Source organism: Microcaecilia unicolor, chromosome 3 (genome assembly GCF_901765095.1).
Source record: "Microcaecilia unicolor chromosome 3, aMicUni1.1, whole genome shotgun sequence".
Taxonomy (NCBI): Eukaryota; Metazoa; Chordata; class Amphibia; order Gymnophiona; family Siphonopidae; genus Microcaecilia; species Microcaecilia unicolor.
In genome coordinates, this window is record NC_044033.1 from 60192569 (window position 1) to 60215559 (window position 22991).

General features: G+C 44.3%; 1 protein-coding gene across 1 annotated transcript in view; it reads right to left on the minus strand.

Moving 5' to 3' along the window:
* Nucleotides 1-22991, minus strand: part of CAPN2 (calpain 2) — a 149892-nt gene that overhangs the window by 84615 nt on the left and 42286 nt on the right. The window contains exons 3-4 of the mRNA XM_030195967.1: nucleotides 17983-18101; nucleotides 7207-7340 (exon numbers count right to left, since the gene is read on the minus strand). Of these exons, the coding sequence (XP_030051827.1) occupies nucleotides 7207-7340; nucleotides 17983-18101 (253 nt within the window). The remainder of the gene's footprint in view (nucleotides 1-7206; nucleotides 7341-17982; nucleotides 18102-22991) is intronic.

Genomic DNA, 22991 nt, shown 5'->3' on the forward strand with positions numbered 1-22991 from the left:
GTCAAGGTAGGCCCAGTGGTGGTGGTGGGGGAGGGGAGCTACTCTTACACTTCCTTTATTTTTTCTGATTACACTTTTATGTATTATGTATTAATCACACTTAAACAACTGGAATGGTACACTTAGCAGTATACCAAAGATACACACCAAGGATTCTGGTCTTCAGTACTTCCCCCATCTCCCCTTATGCACCTGAGCAGTCAGTACAGAGCTTAAATGCTTCATTTTAGGCTGCCGGGGGAGGGGGGGTGTTGACATCTTATGGTATGGAGTTGTGAAATCATGGCTCTTATCACAAGGCTAAGACCCAAGCAGCAGCCTGAGATTAAAGCTTATACTGACTGCCCAGCTGCATGGGAGTGGGGGGATGCAGTGAAGACTGGAATCAGGGGGCGGCATGGCAGCACTGCTAGAGGTACAAGCAGTGTGTGCTGCGCTCACCTACCAGCACCAGCACCATTGCTTCAGATTTTTATTTTTGCCAAAATAACACTTCTGCTACATCCAGCAGCAGGTGGCCCCTATCAGTTTTTGCCAGGGTTGCTCAGCAATAGCTATACTCCTGGTTTATGCAATTTACCCATGAAGAACCTGTAAATATTGTCCAAGTACCAAGTTAGGTTACCTAGAGGTTAATTAGTAAAGTTGGAGTTCCAGCATACCTCACTGTGTGCTCTGGAGTTATTTACTAGAACCCCCTCAATGAGGAGTATATTTGCTGCGTACATTGTTGTGTTAACATATTTGTGGAGACAAAAAAGAGGATACAAAAAATAAAAATGGTTGCTACCTTTGCTAAAGAAATATGTGTATAAATGGCTGTTAGATAATGAACACACATCAAAACAGTGACTGACTTAAAGTACAAAAGTGGACAATAATCTACTTTTCAAAAACTTCTGGATTTGAGTTTTTGACTGAGTCTGAGCCCAAGCATATCAGATTCATTTAGCCAGCAGGGAAACAGAGAGCTCAGCAATGCACCCCCATGTGTCCAGACTGACTAATAGGCCAGAGATGGTTTCTTTTATTATTATGTAGGTAGGTGTGTTGGTCAAAGGCACATAAAAGAATAAAAAGGATATTTTCCTAAAAAGTAAAAAAATCTGGAGGACATATCTGAAGATGTCCAAAAGGAGGACATGTCCTCTTAAAAGAGGACGTATGGTAGTCCTATGACTGAGCAGTCTGCACCACAGAAATGGCACCCATGTAGAGACCACTTGGAATGGACTAGTGGAAGAAAGTGGGCCTTGCTGAGTAAGTAGTGGTGGGGGGTCTTGGAGAAGAGGCTCCCCCTGTGCCCTCAGGCCTCTTAAACCCAAAAATCTGCCTCTACAACAAGGGATTCAACAGGGGCTGCCTTACAGCAAAACAAAACAAAACAAAATCCAAAAGAGCTGCAAAATAAACCATTAGTGCACCTTGAAAAGGGTCATATATATAGGCAATGGAAGTGGATGCAGACAGTCTACATGTGAAAAGCTCCAAAGTAGGCATAATACATGCGTGTGGCTACAGGGTTATGCAAGTCTACTTCTGAAAGTGCAGATTCTGCCGAAATCTATTCCCAGGACCAAAGGCGGTCGGTGGCCCAACTGTTTGGGGAGGCTAAAGGGGGTGGGGGTTAGGGGTGGGGCCAGGGGTGGAGCTTAAATCATAATTGTCTGATAACATGCAGAAAAAATAAATAAATAAAAATAAAAGTCACAATTAATACCTTTTATTAAATTTAGATATTAGATATGTATCATATGTCAAAGAATAAAGTGGTTGCTCAAAGCATATTCTAACCACAATCGCTCAACTGCTAAACACTATGCACAAGTTTGTCCAAAAACACACTCAGAACCTTACTGTACCATAAATATTACACTGGGCAGAACCTAATACACCAATATACCACCCATACAGAAAATGCAGACCGTCAACAATATGAAACAAGGGATCATATCATCACAATTCTCATGTAGAGCCACAAAACACCCTAATTCATGTTTAATGTGGGATAAAATGCCATAAATAAGTAAATAAATATAAACTTTTAATGTTGAGCACCTGATTCTCAAAGTGGACATATTCCAAACACTATAATGAAAATAAAATGATCTTTTCTACCTTTGTTGTCTGGTGACTTTTTCTGCTCGTGCTGGCCCAGTATCTGTTCTGCTGCTATCTGTCCTCAGTGCAGGTCAGGAAGTCATCCTCCTTAAATATCTCCCTGGCAACCCAGGACACCTCCAGCCAATCCCCCCTGCTTTCCCAGCAGTAAGGTAAACAAACCATAAACCAATTTCTACAACTGCTAGAGGGCTTTCACTGCAGCTCCTGCTGTGAGGATGGAGGTAAGTCAACAATTTAATCCCCTCAGAGCAGCTGGACTCCACAGCTGATCCATTCTGCTGCAGCAGGGGGGAGGCTTAGCCTCTCCAAGCCTCTTATACCGGGCGCCTATGCCCAGGACCACCTACTTTATACACCTATCAAAGTATTTATTTAACATATTTATAGTCGGCTTCATCCAGTCTGTGCAAACACCTCAAACAGACTACATTATAAGGTTAATTAGACAAAGGATATGTATATGTATGTATATATGGTGGCAAAATTTGCATAGCCAGCTTTCTACATGTATAATTAGGTTTTACTTGTATCTTCCAAATATACTTCATGAAAGGTTAACAGTGATAATCCATGTTCAGTTTAGTGGTTAATTTTAATGGTTTCTTTACACTTTTTACTTTGGACCTTTTTGGATTTGAGCCTAATTTATTCAGTGTGGTATACATTTTTCCAGGCTGAATACAGAAAGTGATGTAAAAGGAGACAAAAAGTACTGGAGGGCATGCAGTGCAGAAAAGATATAGTTCATGGTGGGATGGAGTGGAAAAAAGGTTTGGATGGCTTCCTAAAGGAAACGTTCATAGACCATTATTAAAATGGACTTGGGGGAAAATCCACTGCTTATTTCTAGAATAAGCACAAAATATATTGTACTGTTTTGGGATCTTGCCAGGTAGTTGTGACCTGGATTGGCCACTGTTGGAAACAGGATGCTGGGCTTGATGGACCTTTGGTCTTTCCCAATATGGCAATACTTATGTACTTATGATAAACCCTTTCTTCAGTAGTCATGGCTAGTAACCTTCAGTCGAATGCTCCCTTACACTTCTCTGCAGCTCCTCTTTCATTCTTCATTCCATGCAATTGCCATTCACTGCCTGGGTCTGTCAGCTCGCCTCTAAAATTTATACATGGAGATTATAATCCTCATGCCTGAGTTTAGGAGGAGACATAGAGGGGTATAATCGAACGGGGTGCCCAAGTTTTCCTGAGGATGTCCTCGCAGGACGTCCCTGCGAAGGGGCGGGGAAACCCGTATTAGCGAAACAAGATGGGCGTCCATCTTTTGTTTCAATAATACGGTCGGGGACGCCCATATCTCAACATTTAGGTCGACCTTAGAGATGGTCGTCCCCGATTTTTGGTGATAATGCAAACCGAGGACACCCATCTCAGAAATGACCAAATCCAAGCCATTTGGTCGTGGGAGGAGCCAGCATTCGTAGTGCACTGGTCCCCCTCACATGACAGGACACCAACCAGGCACCCTAGGGGGCACTGCAGTGGACTTCAGAAATTGCTCCCAGGTGCATAGCTCCCTTACCTTGTGTGCTGAGCCCCCCAAAACCCACTCCCCACAACTGTACACCACTACCATAGCCCTTAGGGATGAATGGGGGCACCTAGATGTGGAAGACAGCTGAGGGGAGATATGATAGAGGTCTATAAAATAATGAGTGGAATGGGTAGATGTGAATCACTTGTTTACTCTTTCCAAAAATACTAGGACTAGGGAGCACACAATGAAGCTACAAAGTAGTAAATTTAGGGACTCTTTTACTAAGCCGCGTATGCGCCTACATGTGCCCAACCTGTGCCAAATTGGAGTTACCACCTGGTTACCACGTGGCCCTCGAAGTAATTTCAATTTTGGCACGTGTCTACTATATGCGCCTTAAAAATATTTTTTATTTTCTGGCACGTGGCAGCTACACGAATCAAGTGGCATTTGATGCACATAGACCGGTTACTGTGTGAGACCTTACTGCTAGGTCAATGGCTTGCGGTAGGGTCTCAGACCCAAAATGGACGTGTGGCAATTTTCATTTTGCTGCACATCTATTTTTTGCAAAAATTTTAAAAAGGCATTTTTTGTAGGTTCGCTGCAGGCCATTTTTTTTTTACCTCACCTTAGTAAAAGGATCCCTGAAAACAAATCAGATAAAATATTTCTTTACTCAATGTGTAATTAAACTCTGGAATTCGTTGCCAGAGAACGTAGTAAAAGCAGTTAGCTGAGCAGGGTTTAAAAAAAGGTTTGGATAGTTTCCTGAAAGAAAATTCAATAAGCCATTATTGGAATGAACTTGGGGAAAATCCACTGCTTATTTCTGGGATAAGCAGCATAAAATGTATTGTACTGTTTTGGGATCTTGCCAGGTACTTGTAACCTTTGGCCACTGTTGAAAACAGGATGCTGGGCTTGATGGACCTTCAATTTGTCCCAGTATGGAAAAACTTATGTACTTATGCTCTTATGTACTAACCAAGCTTGACTACTGTCTACTGTTCTACAAGATTCTGGAGCACCAGTGGCGTAGCTAGGGTAGTTGACACCCGGGGCCGGTCATTTTTTAACACCCCCCCCCCCCCTGAAATCCAGTACTAGGCATACCGAGAATACAAAACACTCAGGACCTATAGCGCAATTCTACCATACCATAAGCAGTCATTTCTACAAGTCACACAAGCATCTTAAACACTACAGTGAGCACTAGAACATCAATTCACCTATTGTAAAACGAAAACAGACAGATTAGTGCAGATCGTCGATCCTGCACAGTCAATGCCAACCGAAAGCCATGTCTTTTTCACAAACACAGATACACCCTAATCCACTATAGAATAAGTAATCATAAACTTTCTATTTAGACAAAAATTAAACTGAACCCCCGATGCCAGACTCTGCATACAATGCAACACCACAGAAACAGAAAATGTCCTCTAGTACTGTGCAAAATATAAAGACAGCAGATGTAAATTTGAAAAAACTAACAAATACCAATCACCACTTTACAAATTAACAAATAGAAATAAAACAAATAATATAATTTTATTGGACTAATAAATTTAGCTTTCAGAGGCCAAAACCTCCTTCCTCAGGTCAATTCAGTATAGTACTGTTACAATGTCCTATCCTGACCTGAGGAAGGGGGTTTTGTTTTCCGAAAGTAAAATGTATTAAAATTAGTTCAATAAAAAGATTACCTTATTTACATGTTCTATTATAAACATTTATTAACACAGCTACAATACTGCTTTATCCTAAAGCAAAAAAATAAAAATATATATTTACAGTTCGTTGTCTCTGGTTTCTGCTTTCCTCATCTTTTCACTGTCTTCCTTCTATCCAGCATCTGTCTTCGCTCTCTCTCTGCCATCCAGTGTCTGCCCTCTCTCTCTGCCCCTTCCATCCACTGTCTGCCCTCTCTCCCTTCCATCCACTTCTGCCCCTTCCATGCACCATCTGCCCCAGTCTGCCATCTCTCTCTCCCCCTTCCATCAACATCTGGCCTCTATCTCTGCCCCTTCCATCCACCATTTGCCCCAGTCTGCCCTCTTTCTCTCTCCCCTTCCACCCACCATCTGCCCTTTCTCTCTGCCCCTTCAATCCGTCTGCCCTCCCTCTCCCATCCGTCCAGGGTCTGCCCTCCCTCACGTGCCCCCTTCCATCCAGGATCTGTCCCCTCTCTCTGCCCCCTCTTTTCAGCCCCCAGTTCCAGTCCCCTTCATCCACCACATGCCTTGCATCCCCCCCTTTCAGCCCCAGACCCATTCTCCCACCTGCCCCAGGCATGGACCCATTTTCCCTCCTGCCCCCTTGTCAGACCCCAGTTCCAACTTCAGACCCCTTCTCCCATCTGACTCCCCTCCCCCCAATCCCCTTCTCCCCTCTCTGAACACCCATCTGAGCTCCCCCACCCTCCCTAATCCCCTTTAAGCACCCCTCTGAGCTCCCCCACCCCTCCCCAATCCCCTTCTCCCCTCCTTGATGCTCTCCCACCCTCCCTAATCCCCTTTAAGCACCCCTCTGAGCTCCCCCACCCCTCCCCAATCCCCTTCTCCCCTCTCTGAGCTCCCCACCCTCCCTAATCCCCTTTAAGCACCCCTCTGAGCTCCCCCACCCTTCCCCAATCCCCTTCTCCCCTCTCTGAGCTCGCCCACCCTCCCTAACCCCCTTTAAGCACCCCTCTGAGGTCCCCCACCCCTCCCCAATCCCCATCTCCCCTCCTTGATGCTCTCCCACCCTCCCTAATCCCCTTTAAGCACCCCTCTGAGGTCCCCCACCCCTCCCCAATCCCCTTCTCCCCTCCTTGATGCTCTCCCACCCTCCCTAATCCCCTTTAAGCACCCCTCTGAGCGCCCCATTCCTCCCCAATCCCCTTCTCCTCTCTGAGTCCCCCCGACCTGACCCGACCTGACCTGAGATCCGTTCTCCTACCCTGTCCTGCTTTAAAAAAATTTTTTTGAAGCGCTGGAGAGTGGCAGGCAGCGCGCCTCGCATCTGCCCTGCTAGTAAAGAAGATCTCGCTGACGTCGTCGCCCTTCCCACATTGAGTCCCGCCCCCCTCTGAGGCAACTTCCTATTACCGCGAGGGCGGGCGGGACTCAGTGTGGGAAGGATGACGACGTTGACAAGATCTTCTTTACTAGCAGGGCAGACGCGAGGCACGCTGCCTGCCACTCTCCGGCGCTTCGAAAAAAAAAATTTTTAAGGCGGAGCAGCGGGAGCGGAGCACCCCTCACCCGATGACACCCGGGGCGGACCGCCCCCACCGCCCCGCCCTTGCTACGCCACTGTGGAGCACCATTAGGTCATGATTGTGTTTAGCACTGTATGCTATTGGTGGAAGAATAGCTTACTTGTGTCCCTAAAAACACAAGAAAATTCTTGTCACCAAATGGAATATAGGGCATAATTCCCACTCTTCAGTCAAACAGCAGCAGGAGAGAAAAAGATTAATCACTGAACTTGCTTCTTTTCTCCCAAACCCCAAGGACTCTCCTATCAATATTTGGGCCAGTATTCAAAGGTACTCACTATACAGTAGCTGTTGGTCTGCTCAATACATGCTCACTTACTTGGCGTAGGCCTTCTCCAGCAGAGCGCTCCAGAACTCGTTACCTTCTGCCGAGTGGACAAAGACCAATTCCCCATTTTTCGTGGGCAGTCTGTCATCAACAACAACATCAACCCACTCACCAAACTGCCAGAACTGAAAGTAAGCACACAGAATCTGGTCACTCAAAAAAGTGTTAGATGCTGCAGTCCGTCCCAAGCCTGAAAGCAAATTGCTAGAACAGCATCTGCCATGTCCTTTACACCACTTTCAGCTCAGGTGAGACAGAGCTACAAACATCTACAGTTAGCAGACAACTGTGTAACAGAATTGGTGTGACAAAAGGGAAGGCGGGTAAGACAGAAACATTCAAATATTTAGCAGACTTCATGAAGGTGTAAGAAGGTATACTTTTTATATAAGAAAAGACAAGAACAAGGAGTGCTGTTATGAAGATGGAAGGAAGGAGGTTAGACTTCTTTACAGAGAGAGAGAGGAAATACCTTGAATAATCTACAGCAGAAACAATGGAAACCAAAACTATCACAGAATTGGAGCACGCTTATGGATAGATATACAGGGCAACATGAGGAGAGATGGGAAAAAGGGGGACGGGGAGTAGGTCTGGGCATTTAGGAAACCTGTATGCTCATCAACCCAGAATGACAAAGGATCAAAGAGGAAAAACAACAGATGTCAACTGGAAAAGGACTGAGGCCCAGATGCACAAAGCTTACCTTGCTATTAACATTTGCTTTAGAGTGGTTCTATGCAGTCTAAAAGCAAACTTTTGTGTAGCTAGGGGTTTTCCGTGGCTCTAATGTGGTCTGTTAACAGCCACTGAGAACCCTATGCAAATGTATTACAATGAGCTCATTAGTATTCTAATGAGCTCATTTGTAGTCTAATGTGTATTCCAAGAGACACACAGCTCCAGAGCAACCCTAATTTAACGAGCAAATTTTACAGCTGCTCTGGAGCTGTCGGAGAGGAGAGAAGCACAAGCAGGCAGCTGCAAAGGCTACCCACTTGTGTTTCCTATCTCTCATCTCCTTATATGATTTAGCCCCAACTAATGCATCCCAGAATGTGCACTGGGTGCCGCCATTTTGTTCTGGGCAGGCTCGAGACAGGAGGGAGGAGCTGTTGCTCCTGCTCTCCTGTCTCCACCTTGTTGTAAATGTACAGGGAGGGACAGGGGTGGCAGTCGGGTGGGGGGGGGGGGGGTGTACGCATGGGGGAATGAGTCTGGTCCACTGGATCACCATGGAAATTTATAAAAACAAAATGTTTTGGGGGTTGTGGGGGAATTGCAGGGAGGAGGGTCCTGGTCCACTGGACCACCAGGGAAAGTTAAATAAAAAATAAAAAGATTGGGGTGGTCAGGGTCCACTGGACCACCAGGGTAAATTAAAAAAAAAGTGTGGGGTTGGGGAGGTCCAGTGCATCAGAGCTGCCAAATGGATTTGACAGCAGTGTCAAATCCATTTGACAGATTGGACTCGCAAACAGCAATGATGCGCAAAGGGGGATCTGTGCAACTCATTTGCATGCAATCTCCTTTGTGCATCGCTGGCTGTTAGTGATTCACTAAATTTTAGCGAGGCAGTCGTATTTTATGGCTGCCTTTGTGCATCGGGGGCCTGAGAGGCATGCAAGCAGTCAGGCTTGTGTATATGGCACAGTAAACAGGACGAGCCTCTACATGTACAGTACAAGGACAAAGGAACAGAGTCTGGCCGAAGGATAATCCAACACGCGACCAGTTTCTCATACATCTGCACACAGCTATGGAACACACTACCGAAGGCCATAAAAATAACACAAGACCTAACTATCTTACGAAGGCTACTGAAAAGAGATCTGTTCAAGAAGGCATACCATAAACATCCATCTTAAATACTAAATAACAAGACTTTACATGACAGACACAAATAGAATCTTACCACTTGACTGATTACCTCTCTGTTCCAAATATGCTATGCTACTTGTATGTTACCATGTATGTAGGTATACTGTTATCTGTTCCACGTATGCTTTACCAATTGTAATTCTGTTACCCGGAAATGGCAACCGCCATTACGGCAAATGTAAGCCACATTGAGCCTACAAATTGGTGGGAAAATGTGGGATACAAATGCTACAAATAATAATAATAACACAGAAGATGGTGCTTTAAAATATGCTTTATTCGCTGCTTGGACACAAAGGACCCGACACAGTCCGTGTTTCAGGGTTAAAGAACGCCTGCCTCAGGGGTCACAATAGTGTTCAGAAAAGGACACTAAGAAACCAAGAAAGCCACAAGGCAATCAACTGGAAAAAAATGCTGACCAAACAGCACTGCTCGGGAGATCTCCCACAAAGCACCACAATACTGTCCCTTGCTCACTGGGCTGGCCCCCAAATTATTTTTCTTCCTAGAAAAATATTCAGCTGCTTAACATACATTTGAAAGTGCCACATATAATTGTTATCATACAGCAACATGAACTTCCAATACTGTATATCTTTTTTCTTTTCTTTGCGATGCATAATCTAATAGGTTAAGTTTCTACCTGGTCAGTGTTTAGACTGATTGCTCAGACTTAGGTATTGGCCCATGTCGACTATTATAATACTAGCCGTTAAGCCCGTTAAAACGGGCGAGATTTCCAGCTACCCTCCTCGCCGCCGCTCCCTCCCCCCTCCGTGCCGGGCCCCATGCACTGACCTGACCGCCTCTCACCTCTGTGTGAAAGCGCTGCAGGCAGCAGCAGATCGCTCTGCTGCTGCCTGCAGCGCTTCCACATGGAGGTGAGAGGCGCTGTCAGGTCAGTGCAGGGGGCCCGATGCGGAGGGGGGTGGGAGCGGCGGCGGGGATGGGGGGGAGGGTGGAGGTTGGTGCATGCGATGTTCGTTTCCAGGCTCCAGCAGCAGCATCCGACAGTCCGACTCCGTTTCCCTCTCTGTTCCGCCCTCTGACATCATCACGTCTTGACGCGAGGGCGGGACAGAGAGGGAAGTCTCTACTGCGCATTTGCAGGTGAGTCGGTCACTTGCCATTTATATGTTTGATAGTGTGCATGGGCTGTAGAGACAAGATAATTAAGAGAGTTCAAACGCTGCTAAATACAACGGCTCGTTTGATTTTTAATTTACCAAAATTTGAGAAGGCTGTCCTATTGCAGGTACAGCTACACTGGCTACCAGTGTTGTGTTTAAGTTGTGCTCTTTGATTTTTTCAATTTCACATGGATTAGCCCCCCATTATATGATCTCTTTTATTAATTTGTTCCCCATGGACTCTAATGTTCATTCTAAGGATTTCCTATTGCTTCATTATCCCAGTCCTAAGAGAATTAAAATTATGAGGTGTCATGTTGATACTTGTGCTTGTCAGGCCGCTTCCCATTGGAATAGTCTTCTGTCTAATATAAGAGGCCAGGTTAGCTAAGTCATGTTCCAGAAGCTGTTAAAATCCTTTTTATTTAGAAAATTCTTGCTTCAGTAACTGTTATTTGTCATCTACGGTAATTTTCCTTCTTGGTACTGTTTCTAATACATTATGATTTCATTATTGTAATATTCCTGGGAATACATTTCTCATTCATTCATTTCAGTATTTATATACTGCTTAGACCTAAGCAGTTTACAGTTTCATTTTACAGGTACTGGGTCTGTTCCTAGTAGGCTCACAATCTAAGTAGTACATTGTACTACTGGTTGTATCTGGGGCAATGGAATGTTAAGCAACTTGCCCAGGGTTACAAGGAGCCAGTGGCGTAGCTACGTGGGGCCAAGGGGGCCCGGGCCCCCGTAGATTTGGCCCTGGACCCCCCTGCTGATGACTCTCTTGACCCCCCCCCCCACCGCCAACCCGCCGTCGCCTACCTTTGCTGGCGGGGGACCCCAACCCCCGCCAGCCGAGGTCCTCTTCTTCTGGCGCAAGGCTTCATTCTGTTTCTCTGAGTCTGACATTCTGCACGTACAACGTGCAGGACATCAGACTCACAGAAACAGAACGAAGCCTTGCACCAGAAGAAGAGGACCTTGGCTGGTAGGCGACGGTGGGTTGGCGGCGGGAGGGGTGGTCGAGATTGTCGTCGGCAGGGAGGGGGGGGGTCAAAGTTGTTGGTGGTGGTGATGGTGGTGGTGGTGGTGGTGGGGGCGGCGGCAGCGGGGAGGGGGGGCTAAAATGTGCCCCTCACCTCGGGCTCTGGACCCCCTCCCGCCGAAGTCTGGCTACACCCCTGCAAGGAGCTGCAGAAAGAATTGAACCTGGTTCCCCGGGGTCTCAATCCACTGCTGACCATCAGGCAGCAGCAGGAATTGAACCCAGTTTCCCAGGTCTACAACCCACTACACTACACTAACTATTAGGCCACTCTTCTACTGAATTCTTGAGGTATGTGGGGTATTAGTGTCCTGTAATGTAATGTAATATTCAGCCACTGGTGACCAGCATTTGTTTTTTAAATGATGGCTGCTGCCTGTTGAATTATAGCCTCATATTCAGTGCTGGCCCCTAACCGTGGCTTGATGGGAGTTACCTAGGTATCGCTGATATTTAGAGGCCTTTTTGCTGTCCTAAGTTAACTGGACAGTTATCCAGGTATTGCTGTTGAATAATGGTGGTGCCTGGGTAACTGCCAATTTTGGCCTGGACCACCCTAGCACCACCTGGATAGTGCTGCAGTGGCCAGACAGGATATTCAGTGCCCGGTTAAATCATTTGGAACATCGACCCCTACTTTTCTATTCCACAAGGCAGTGGTTCCCAAACCTGGTCCTGGAGACACCCCAACCAGTCAGGTTTTCAGGATACCCACAATGAATATTCATGAAAGATTTGCATGTAGTGCCTCCACTGCATGTAGATCCCTCTCATGAATATTCATTATGGATATGCTGAAAGCCCGACTGGCTGGGGTGCCTCCAGGACCAGGTTTGGGAACAACTGCCATAAGGAAAATATTGCCATTTTATGCTATGCATTGCCAGGATGCTCAGTTAGTGCTTTTATTCACCTGTATTTTATGTAGTGCTGAATGAGAAGTAGAGAAGACACGGGGATGGGGACCCGCAGTAAGGACAGAGCCCACGGGGACAGGGTGGGGACAGATCCCATGGAGATGGGGCGGGGATGGGGACAACTTTTGTCCCTGTGTCACTTTTACTTTGAACCCTGTTAATGAACTAGACATGTTATTTATGCTTGAGTGATGCAGATGACAATATTTTTATTTTTTGGAAAAACAAGCAAACATGCTGGCCACAGCTAGCAAAATTTGCATGGGGGATCTTGTACATCCTGCTACCAGCACATCTTCGAAGAAGACATCTTCTATTGCAGGAGGGACTGTGGAAGACAGGAGAGCTAGAATCAATCCTGAGATTGTTGATAATTTCTTATTCATCCACAGATTAAAAATTCATAACAGTGCTTCATAGGGTTTATTTCTCCCCTCTAGGGCATACAGAACAGGTTGTATTGTGTACCCCTGGACATTTTAACAGGGTGCATTAGGATTCCTTGGAGTAGTAGAAGTCAGCTATTGTTGGGGTTTGAAGGGTAGAGGGTGGTGGTGGTGCTGGGAGGGTTTATTATAGCTGCTCATTTTTATTATTGTTTTCTATTTCTAATTTATACATTTATTTATTTATTTGTTGCATTTGAACCCCCACATTTTCCCACCTATTTGCAGGCTCAATGTGGCTTACATAGTATCGTCAAAGGCGTTTGCCCAGTCGGTGGATAACAAATACAAAGTTGTATAGTGATCGTCTGAGGTATAATTGGAGGGTCGGAATGGATGAAAATTGCATGTTGCCCTGTTCAATCATAGTCATGCTGTGTTGGTAGGTGAAGAGGGTTACGTGGGGTCGTTGGGGTAGGCCTTTTTGAAGAGGTTGGTTTTTAGTGATTTCCTGAAGTTCAAGTGGTCGTGGATTGTTTTCACGGCTTTTGGGAGCCCATTCCATAGTTGTGCGCTTATGTAGGAGAAGCTGGATGCGTAAGTTGTTTTGTATTTCAGTACTTTGCAATTTGGGTAGTGTAGGTTTAGGTAGGATCTTGATGATCTGACTTTGTTTCTTATTGGTACGTCTATGAGGTCTGTCATGTATTCTGGGACTAAGCCGTATATGATTTTGTGGACTAAGGTGCAGATTTTGAAGATGATCCGTTCTTTGATTGGGAGCCAATGCAACTTTTCTCGGAGGGGTTTGGCACTTTCGAAGCATGTTTTGCTGAATATCAGCCTGGCTGCTCTATTTTGGGTGGTTTGGAGTTTTTTTATGAGTTGTTCTTTACATAAGTTTTTTATGAGTTGTTCTTTACATAACTGTTGCACAGCATATTGTTCCTTTTTATACTTTAATAAAAAGATTTAAATATAAAATTATAAGGGTTTGAGGCTTCTGAAGATGAGAACAGAGCTCATGGGGATGGGACGGGGACAGATCCTGCGGGGACAGAGACAGGGCCTGTGGGGACAGGATGGTGTTAATTTTAAAGGCCCTCTTTGCGCCCTAGGAATACCCTCCTCCAGGGACAAAGGGACTGCGCTTCCACTATGTGTTGGGCCGCCTGCCTAAATTCTTTTGATATTCCATCCCAGTGATATTTCTGTTGTGGAGGCTCCAGAAGGCGTAACTCTAGGATAATGCCCATGACCTTTCCCTTCTGTCTATCAGGATCTAAGTGAATCCTTGGTCATCTATGTTCCCACATATATTATGAGTCCTTAAATTAGTGCAAAGAGTGTGTATTATTTGTATGTGGCTTAGTTTGTAGTATAAATGACAGGTGGAGAATACTAGAAAATAGAGACAGAGATAGATTTCAGAAAGAAGGCTTTAATCTTACCAAGTTTTCAATCAAGTACAGACATCAAACAGATTCTGGGTTCAATAGCACAGAGCCCTGCCGTCCGAGAAGCGTTGGGGAAGGACTCCAACTCTCTGTCAAAATCTTATCTCTTTTATAGCCACAGATGCCAATAGAAGTCTATTGTGAGGTACCTTTTTTTTCTAATATTTCTCAATTTCTGAGATCATACTTTCGTATCCGGCCATCTGTACCATCTGTACCCAACTCCTTCCGTTCTAGCTATTGCAAGTTATTTCGAAATTTCCTCTTTTGTCAACATGTTTTCTCTTCTGCCAGAACATCTTATTTTTAGCATATCAGTTTCACTTCCTCTTTTTTTTTTTATCATCTTATGATCTCAGTTTCATCTTATAGAAAGACAAACTCCATTTTAATAAGTGCTACATTAAATTTGTATCTGATTTTGTTAAGACTCATCTATAAGGCCATTAGTAGGTTATCAGGCCTAGTCAGTGCTTTTCAGCTGTACAAAGCTATGTAGCTTGGCCCATCACTATTCCAGTGGATAGATCTTAAACTAGAACGCATATTAACTTGCAGGAAAAGCAAGTCCTTGCTCAGCCAGTCATAGATTTTTAAACCTAGCTGGTATTTTTACAGCCTGAGTCCTAAAATCTGGCCTTCCACCCTTCCGGTGGGCATCCAGTGAGGGCCTCTTGCTGTACTATAATTATACAATGGGGATGTAGACAGGGCCTGCGAGGACGGGATGGGGACAGAGACAGAACCCACAGGGGTGGGGACGGGGACAAATTTTATCCCTGTGTCATTCTCTAATGAGATTTCAAGTCATTGGTGGCCTCATTACAGTAAAAGAAAAGTGACTCAGCAGTTCTCTCATTTCATTGTCCTCACACTGCAGAGATCTCACCAATGACAAAACATAGGGAACAGCTGGAATATGAGTCATCCAAAATCAGTTCCACAAGGGCATTGGGCAGAAATTTCTGAAACTTGCTCTTAAATCCATACCAGACACGAGAAAATCCTGCCCTCCTTCAGCACCCCACCATGCTGTGCTTCTCCAGCCTTGGCTGGAAGTGATAGGGAGAGCTCCGACAGAAGAATTAATTAATTAATTAATTGATTGGATTTCTAGTCTGTCCTCTTAACAGTGCACAGAATGGGTTACAAAACAACATACATAAACAGATTACACACAGATACAAGAAAAGAAAAGTAAAACATAACATCATTTAAAACAACTCAGCTAATAAGCACACGATAATCCTGTTTAAAAAATTGTAGAAATTAAAATTAACCATTCATACCCTGGACTGAAATGGTAAACTAGTACTCAAACAGAACTAGCACATTCTGCTCTATGCGCTTATCATTGGTATATAAAGGCTGTAGCCACACTCCCTGCACAATTTTCTAATCTCAGACTTGAAATATTCCAACCTCAGAGACAGAAGACTGCAAAAAGTGAAAAAAAAACAGGGCTGATGGGTGCTGAAGATGAAGACCCATCTGACCTTTCCCTCCACCTCATGATATAATTTATTTTACTCTGTTTTTATTGTATATATTTTATGTATAACATTTATTGTTTTTAGATGTTCTATTTTGTAAACTGCTTTCCCCTGGATTCTACATAGCGCGCCTAGACATCCATGCTGAAATCGACGTAGATTCTATAACAATGTGCGTAATTTAACAAGCTAAACCAGCTAACGAGTGCTGATAACAGCACTTAACAAGCAATAATGAGCCTTAATTGGCACTGATTAGAATTTAGGCACACAACTCACTAAGCATATTCTGTAACAATGTGCGCTGAACTTCTAACGCACACAAGCAAAAATGGGCATTGTTATGGGTGGGAAAATAGGCATTTCGTGGGTGTTCTGAAAGTTACATGCTTAGTTATAGAATAAGGTCCAGTGCGTCTAAATCTATGCACTGGGATTTACGCCACTTGGCGTAAATGGATGTGAGTAGATTTAGGCGCCGAAATATCAAGTGTATTCTATTATCTGTGCCTAAATCTAGGCACCGATTATAGAATATGCTTAGTCGACACTGATTTCAGCATCTATTTTTTTAGGCACCATATATAGAATCTCCCCCTTTTTACCTGTTTGTTACGCCACAGCGGTATATCAAGTTTTATGAACTAAATAAATAAACGAGTTCTTTTGAAAAAACTACTGGGTTATCAGTTCTCTATAGGTTGTCTAAAATTAGGTGTTGGGATGACGTGTGCTAAGTGGAAACTCTATAACGTTATAGAATAGAATGTATGTTGACAGTTAAGTACTTATGCTAGCTCAAAGACTTGTGTAACTGTTTGTGCCTAACTGCTGTCACTTAGGTGCATAACTAACATTCTATAACATATGCGTGTGTTAGACACGCCCCTGACCAGCCCATGCCCCTTCCATGTCCACACCCCCTTGCAGCTACATGCTATGGATTTTGCGCTCACAATTTGCAGAATCCCGACTAAGGGCAGGCACATGTGTAACCACTAATTAGTGTTGATTAGCACCAATTAACCCCAATTAGTGCCAATAATTAGTTGTTAATGCCAATTAGCAGCTAAAATTGTATTCAGTTTTTTGTTCCCCACTTAGAATGCTTCAGATACAGTGGATTAGAAATAAAGTTTTATTATTATTAAGTTACACATGGGACTGACACTATTCTATAATTGTGCACACAAGTTTATAAAATTAGGAGGGAAACGTATATATTTTGAATGGGCAAATTGTTGTTGCTCCAAAATGTAGCTGTGCAGTAAAAGGAGGGGCAGGACATACAGGGGCCCTTTTACAAAGGTGCACTGAAAAATGGTCTGCGGTAGTGCACACATGTGTTTTGGGTGCACGCAGAATCATTTTTCAGCGCAACTGTAAAAAAACGCCTTTTTAAAATTTTTGCCAAAAATGGACGTGTGGCAACATGAAAATTGCTGTGCGTCCATTTTTGGGTCTCAGACCTTACCGCCAGCCATTGACCTAGTGGTAAGGTCTCACGTGGTAACTGGGCGGTAACGGTCTACATGCATAAAATGCCGATTACCGCCTGCGTGCCAGAAAATAAAAATATTTTCTGGCACATGTAGCGGATGTGGATCAAAAATTAAGTTACCACAAGGACCACGTGATAGCTCAAAATTGACGCACGTTGGGTGCACGTAGGTGCCTACGTGTCTTAGTAAAAGGGTCCCACAGTTCTCTGTATGACAGGGATAGTCAGCTGCTTTATGGATAAATTTATCCATTTAGGTGGCTCATATAAATAGCAGTCCTAGCTTTAAATGGATAAGATCTCTGTTTAAGCTTAGGACACATGTTCAGTGGTCCTAATTACATGGAAAAGGTCACAAAATATCAGACATGGAAATATGCAGATACATTACCCACTTATCTTTATGCAGCAGCCAGTCTTGTGAATACTGCTTTCACTATTTTAAAATACCCAAATAAAATATCTGAGCTCCAGACCAGTAGCAAAACAGATGTTTAGAGATATTGAATAATCAAGTTCAAACACAGAGCAGGTTTTTTTTTTTTTTTTGTAACTTCACCTGAATTTTCTAATTTAGCACAGATTGGTCAGGAAAATAAGTTTCCTTGGTGAATCCGGGCAAACTCTGAACATACTCACTGAAATTCAATGTGATTTGATAATTCACATAAATCTGCATTGGATCTGCCTGCTTCAAATTTACACAGATTGGCAAAATTGCTGAAAAACTAATGTGGCTTCTTCAATTTGCACTGGGTTTTTAGAAACCAGTGCTCTATCAACTGACTTGGCAAACTCATGAAAGGTCTTACAGCTTTATCAAATTAGTTTGTGACCTCTGAACTTTCTTTGATGAAATCTAGACATCTCTAGTGGCATCTCCTCTCTAAGCAATAAAGACCATCAAACCTCAGTATAGTGTTCCCCTTGGCACTCATGGGCAATTACCTGGAAACGGAAGATCCCAGCATATTTCTCCTCGAAGCTCTGATCTCTGGGAACAACGCGGGACAAAACCTGTTCATTCAAGGTGAGGGATGCAATGGCTGCCAAGAGCCAACAGTCGCCTAGAAAGACACACAAGTGTTTCCCTTCAGGTTCATTCATTAGCCAAAAGCAGTCAATCTGTATGGATATGTGGACTAAAATTTAGGCACAGGTTGAAAGGGTGGGAGGGAAGCAGGGTAGGGCAAGAGAAACTGCAGGCTTACAAGAAAGCATAAATATCCCTACTTTTCTGGTTCACTTTTACCCATGTGGTATTTGGGGTAATGCTGGCTGCAGTGTGGGTGGATTTCTCAAATAAAACAGATGCTGAGTTACCCATTTCCAGGCTGGAGATTTTGGGCAGCCCTGGATTTCTGACCACCCCATCCTGGTGCATTATGGGACTTGCAGTACTGATTTCAATGAGCAGTCACAGGCGCTACAAATCTCATGTTGTTTTGGGATGTAAGTTCAAAACCAGGATTGGCCAAATGCCTGTAGCCTGGAACTGGGTAACTTAGCATCTCTGGGAAATGCTACAGAACAGTATTTCTAGGGTAAGTTTGACATATCCATTTTACCCAGATCATAAGGCTTTGATGTTGAGCCAGAAAACTAAGTTTGGACAAATGCCAACATGCAGCAGGATGAAAATATGAATTGTGCACAGCAGCAAAGCTAGTGTCTGTGATGCAAGAAGTATCAGTTGGCAACTACCTAAAACCAGGACCGCAGATGGGTGGCAGGTGGCAACACAATAATAATGGGTGATTTCAATTACCCCGATATTGATTGGGTAAATGTAACATCAGGGCTAGAGAATGACACTGGTGTCAGCTAAACGCGCTGTGATTGGCTGAGAGAGACCTGGAGGGGCATAATCAAAAGGGACGTCTAAATAGTTTTGATTTGGACTTCCTTGTGCGTCCCGATTTCCGATTCTCTCCGGTGGTGGTCATTTTGGGCATATAAGAAAAAAAACACATCCAAGAATACCGCTGGAGAGAATCGGAGATCAGGACGTGCAAGGACGTCCAAATCAAAACTATTTGGACGTCCCTTTCGATTATGCCCCTCCAGGTCTCTCTCAGCCAATCACAGCATGTTTAGCTGACAGCTAAATGCGCTGTGATTGGCTGAGAAAGACTTGGAGGGGCATAATTGAAAGGGACGTCCAAATAGTTTTGATTTGGATGTCCTTGCACGTCCCGATCTCCGATTCTCTCCAGCGGTGGTCATTTCGGGCATGTAAGAAAAACATGTTCAAAAGAAGGACGCCCATCACAAAATCTGAAGAAAAAAATGTCCAAGTGCTCGTCAGGGACGTCCTATTTTTTTGAGAGTGAGGATGTGTATGAAGCCGTCTTTGGCATGCGCAGAGCAGCCAGCATAACGATTGGCTGCTCTGCGCATGCTCAGCTGGCCGACTGGCTTCCCCGCCTTAGGCAGCAAATCACGTGCAAATGAGCTAACAGCGAGCAGCTCATTTGCATGCGATTTCCTTCATGCATACCCATTTTATACCGATTCGCTAAGGGATCGGTAATGGAAGGGCTCTTTCTGTGGAGTTAGTGCATCTGGCTGCTAATGCTGAAAATCAGTGCTTAGTTCTCAACTTTTTTTCCCCCCTGCCCTAAATTCATCCCTGTTGCCAGCCACTTTTAATTAGGTTTGACAACTTTTTGACAAAGAAAAACTCACTTCATACCTCTCTCTTGTTCCACCTCCATGCCTCACCCAAGTCCCATTCCACACCCACTGTTTCACCCTTTCTCGCCTTTCCCCTCTAAAACCAACTGTCTGCATTAGGATTGTTATCTCAGATGTAAAAACTGCCACATGTACATATGTCCTATGAGTATTTCACAAACTTTACATAACAGAAACAGAGCTCCAGTAATCAAACTCTGCAAAAAACAAACTCATTCTAGAATTATATACTGTAGAAAATACATCAAAACAAAGCAGAACTAATGTCCAGCACTCACAAATCAACACCCTCATCTATAAAAAGGCAGCACCCTAGAATACCAATGTACATCCTGCGGGTGGGGGGGGGGGGGGGGGGGGGGGGGGGGCTAATAAACAGAACAAAGACTGCTACAGGTCACTACATAGAAACTAAGCAAAACACTAGCAGAATACTGCACCCTGATCACATATGCATAACACAGACAGATCCTCCACAAATATGGAAAAAGGGGCCAAACATCAGTAATAGAAATATAGAAATATGAAGGTAAAAAAAAATGAACTAGAAACTTCCAAATTTTAGAATCTGTATGTACAGCAATACTAGCAAACTAGAAACTGAAATGCAAAGATATCAGAATGCACATTTCTCAAAATTGACATATTCCGAATAATAAATTCGGAATAAAATACTCTTTTTCTACCTTTGTTGTCTGAGCATTTATTTTTCATTTACTTTGGTGCAAATGTTTCTTTTCTGCTTTTCTCTTTCTTGACAGGGTCTCCAGTTCATTTGACAGTTCTTTTCTCACCATTTCCACTATCCATATTCTCTATGTGTTCCTTATCTGTTCTGTCCAGCAACTCCCCTCTATGTTGCTATCTCTATCCTTCTCCATGTTCAGCAGCTGAGTGCCTCTACCTGTGGCCAGCATCCACCCTCTGTGTTTCTATCACTTCTCCTGTGTCCAATATCGCCCCTCTGTATTCCTGTCCCTATGCTCCCTTCATGCCCAGCATCTTTGTGTCCCTGTCCTTTCCCTTCACTTGTCCAGCTTCTCCCCTCTCTTTTCCCCTCCTCATACACCCACCACCTGGAGCTAGTATCTCCCCCTCTCTCTCCTCTGCCCCACCAGGAAGTCCTGCATCTCTCCCTTCCTTCTTCTATTGGCCAAGTGCCTCTCCCTCTCTTCCCCATCCCCTAATCTTGTTTCTCTCTCTCTTTTTTCTCTCTACTCCTCCCCTCCATGGGTCCGGCATCTGTTCCCCTCTTTTCCTCCTCCCTGGTCTGGTCTCTCTATTCACTCCACTCCCCTGGGATCCAGTATCTTTCCCCCTTTCTTCCCCTTCCCCTCTTAGTCTGGTTCCCTCCTGGGTTTGGCTCTTTCCCTCCCTCCCCCCTCATATCTCGCATCTCTTCCTCCCTCCTACCATGGGTCTGACATCTCTCCCTCTCCTCCTCCTCCTCCCACAGGTCTGGCATCTCTCCCTCTTCCACTTTCCCCCAGTGTGTCTGGCATCTCTCTTCCTATGGGTCTGGCATCTCTCTTTCTTCCCCTTCCTCATCTTGTAGGTTTGACATCTCTACCTTCTCCCTCCACCCCAAGGGTCTGGTATCTGCCCTCTTTTCTTTCTCCCCATGGGTCTGACATCTCTCACTCATTCCCTCCGTTTCCCTCTTGAGTCTGACATCTCTCCCTCTCCTCTCCCTCCTGAGGATCTTGTACCTCTCTTTCTCCCATCTTCCACTCTCCGCATCTGGCATCTCTCTCTCTCCTCCCCTGTGGGCCTGTCACCTCTCCCTCTCCCCCAAATGCAGTGAGTGATTCATTAGCAGCAGCAGCAGCAGCAGCAGCAATGAAGACGCACTAAGCCTTGAACTGATATCTCTGCCATGCCCATTCACAAGAAGTTGCATCAGACGTGGCAGAGGTAAGGTCCCAAGGCCAGCTGGAAGCAAAGTGTCTTCATTGCTTCCACTGCTGGCGACTCACTATGTTTGGAGGGGGAGAGAGATGCTGAACCTGAGAATGTTGGGAGGGAGGAAGAGGGAGAGGAAGAGATGCCAGACCCATGAGAGGAAGGGAAGGGAAGGGAAGCTGCAGGGCAAGGAACAGGGAGCCCAATGCCACAAAAAGCCAGCTTTAAGGGTCTGCCGGTAGCCAGCGTGGCCACTAAAAAACCTGACCTGTCTGGCTGAAAACCAGCCCGTTGGCAATCCTACTTTTAATGCTCCTAAATGTAGGCATTTAGGGGCAATTCTTAAACTTGGCACCAAGATGTAGGCGCCAAAATGGAGTGCACTTAGCATCAATTCTATAACTGCTTCAGGGTGAGCTTAAGCAGTTATAGAATACTAGTGCAAAGCCATGTCCCAAAATCTAGGTGTACCCACTTATAACAACAGATCAATGGCTAGTGTATGTTGGGATGACTAAGAACACCATGAAACACAAACAACTGACAGTACTCTATAAATCATGCACATCGCTTGGTGTCATGCCCGTAGACCACCCACAGGTACCTCACAAATATGTACTAAGCAATTTTGGCCCATATGTTATACAATAGCACTTATCACTTATGTGCATAAACTACTTCTGAAATATATAAGTGCTATTATATTATACCATACTTGCACATTTATAGCGCACCTAGAGATCCGCATCAAAATCCAAGCATATTCTACAACAATGTTCATAACTTAATTGGCTTAACAAGCTAATCAGCATTGATAACAGCTCTTAACAAGCAATAATGAGTACTAATTAGCACTAATTAGAATTTACGCACACAACTCGCTAAGCACATTCTGTAATGCAGTGTGCCTAACTTTAAAAAAAATATATATATTTTATTTATAACATCAGACCAGAACACATAGGAACAGTCAATATTATGGGCACAATCAATAATATGCAAAGCAGAAGCCCAATGCAAAGTATCTGAGTAACTTATATACATCAAACTATGGTGAGTAGTTTGGAGCATTTCCCATATAACAAAATGCGCTCCTATCTGATGAATTTTAAACAGTATAAAAAACATTAGTCATGGCAGCCATTCCTACACTCACCATGCAAAGTTCACCATACACACAATCAGCCAAGCAGATTATGCCCCAACCTTCCCTCCCCCCCCCCCCCCACCCCTCCGGGGAAGGCTTCATGAGTCCTCACAGGTAGGAAAGGATGGAAACCAATCTAAATACTGTCACCATACAGTTGTGTACTGTCGAATCTCGGGCTTACTGTTCTTACAGTAGGTGGAGATTTCAT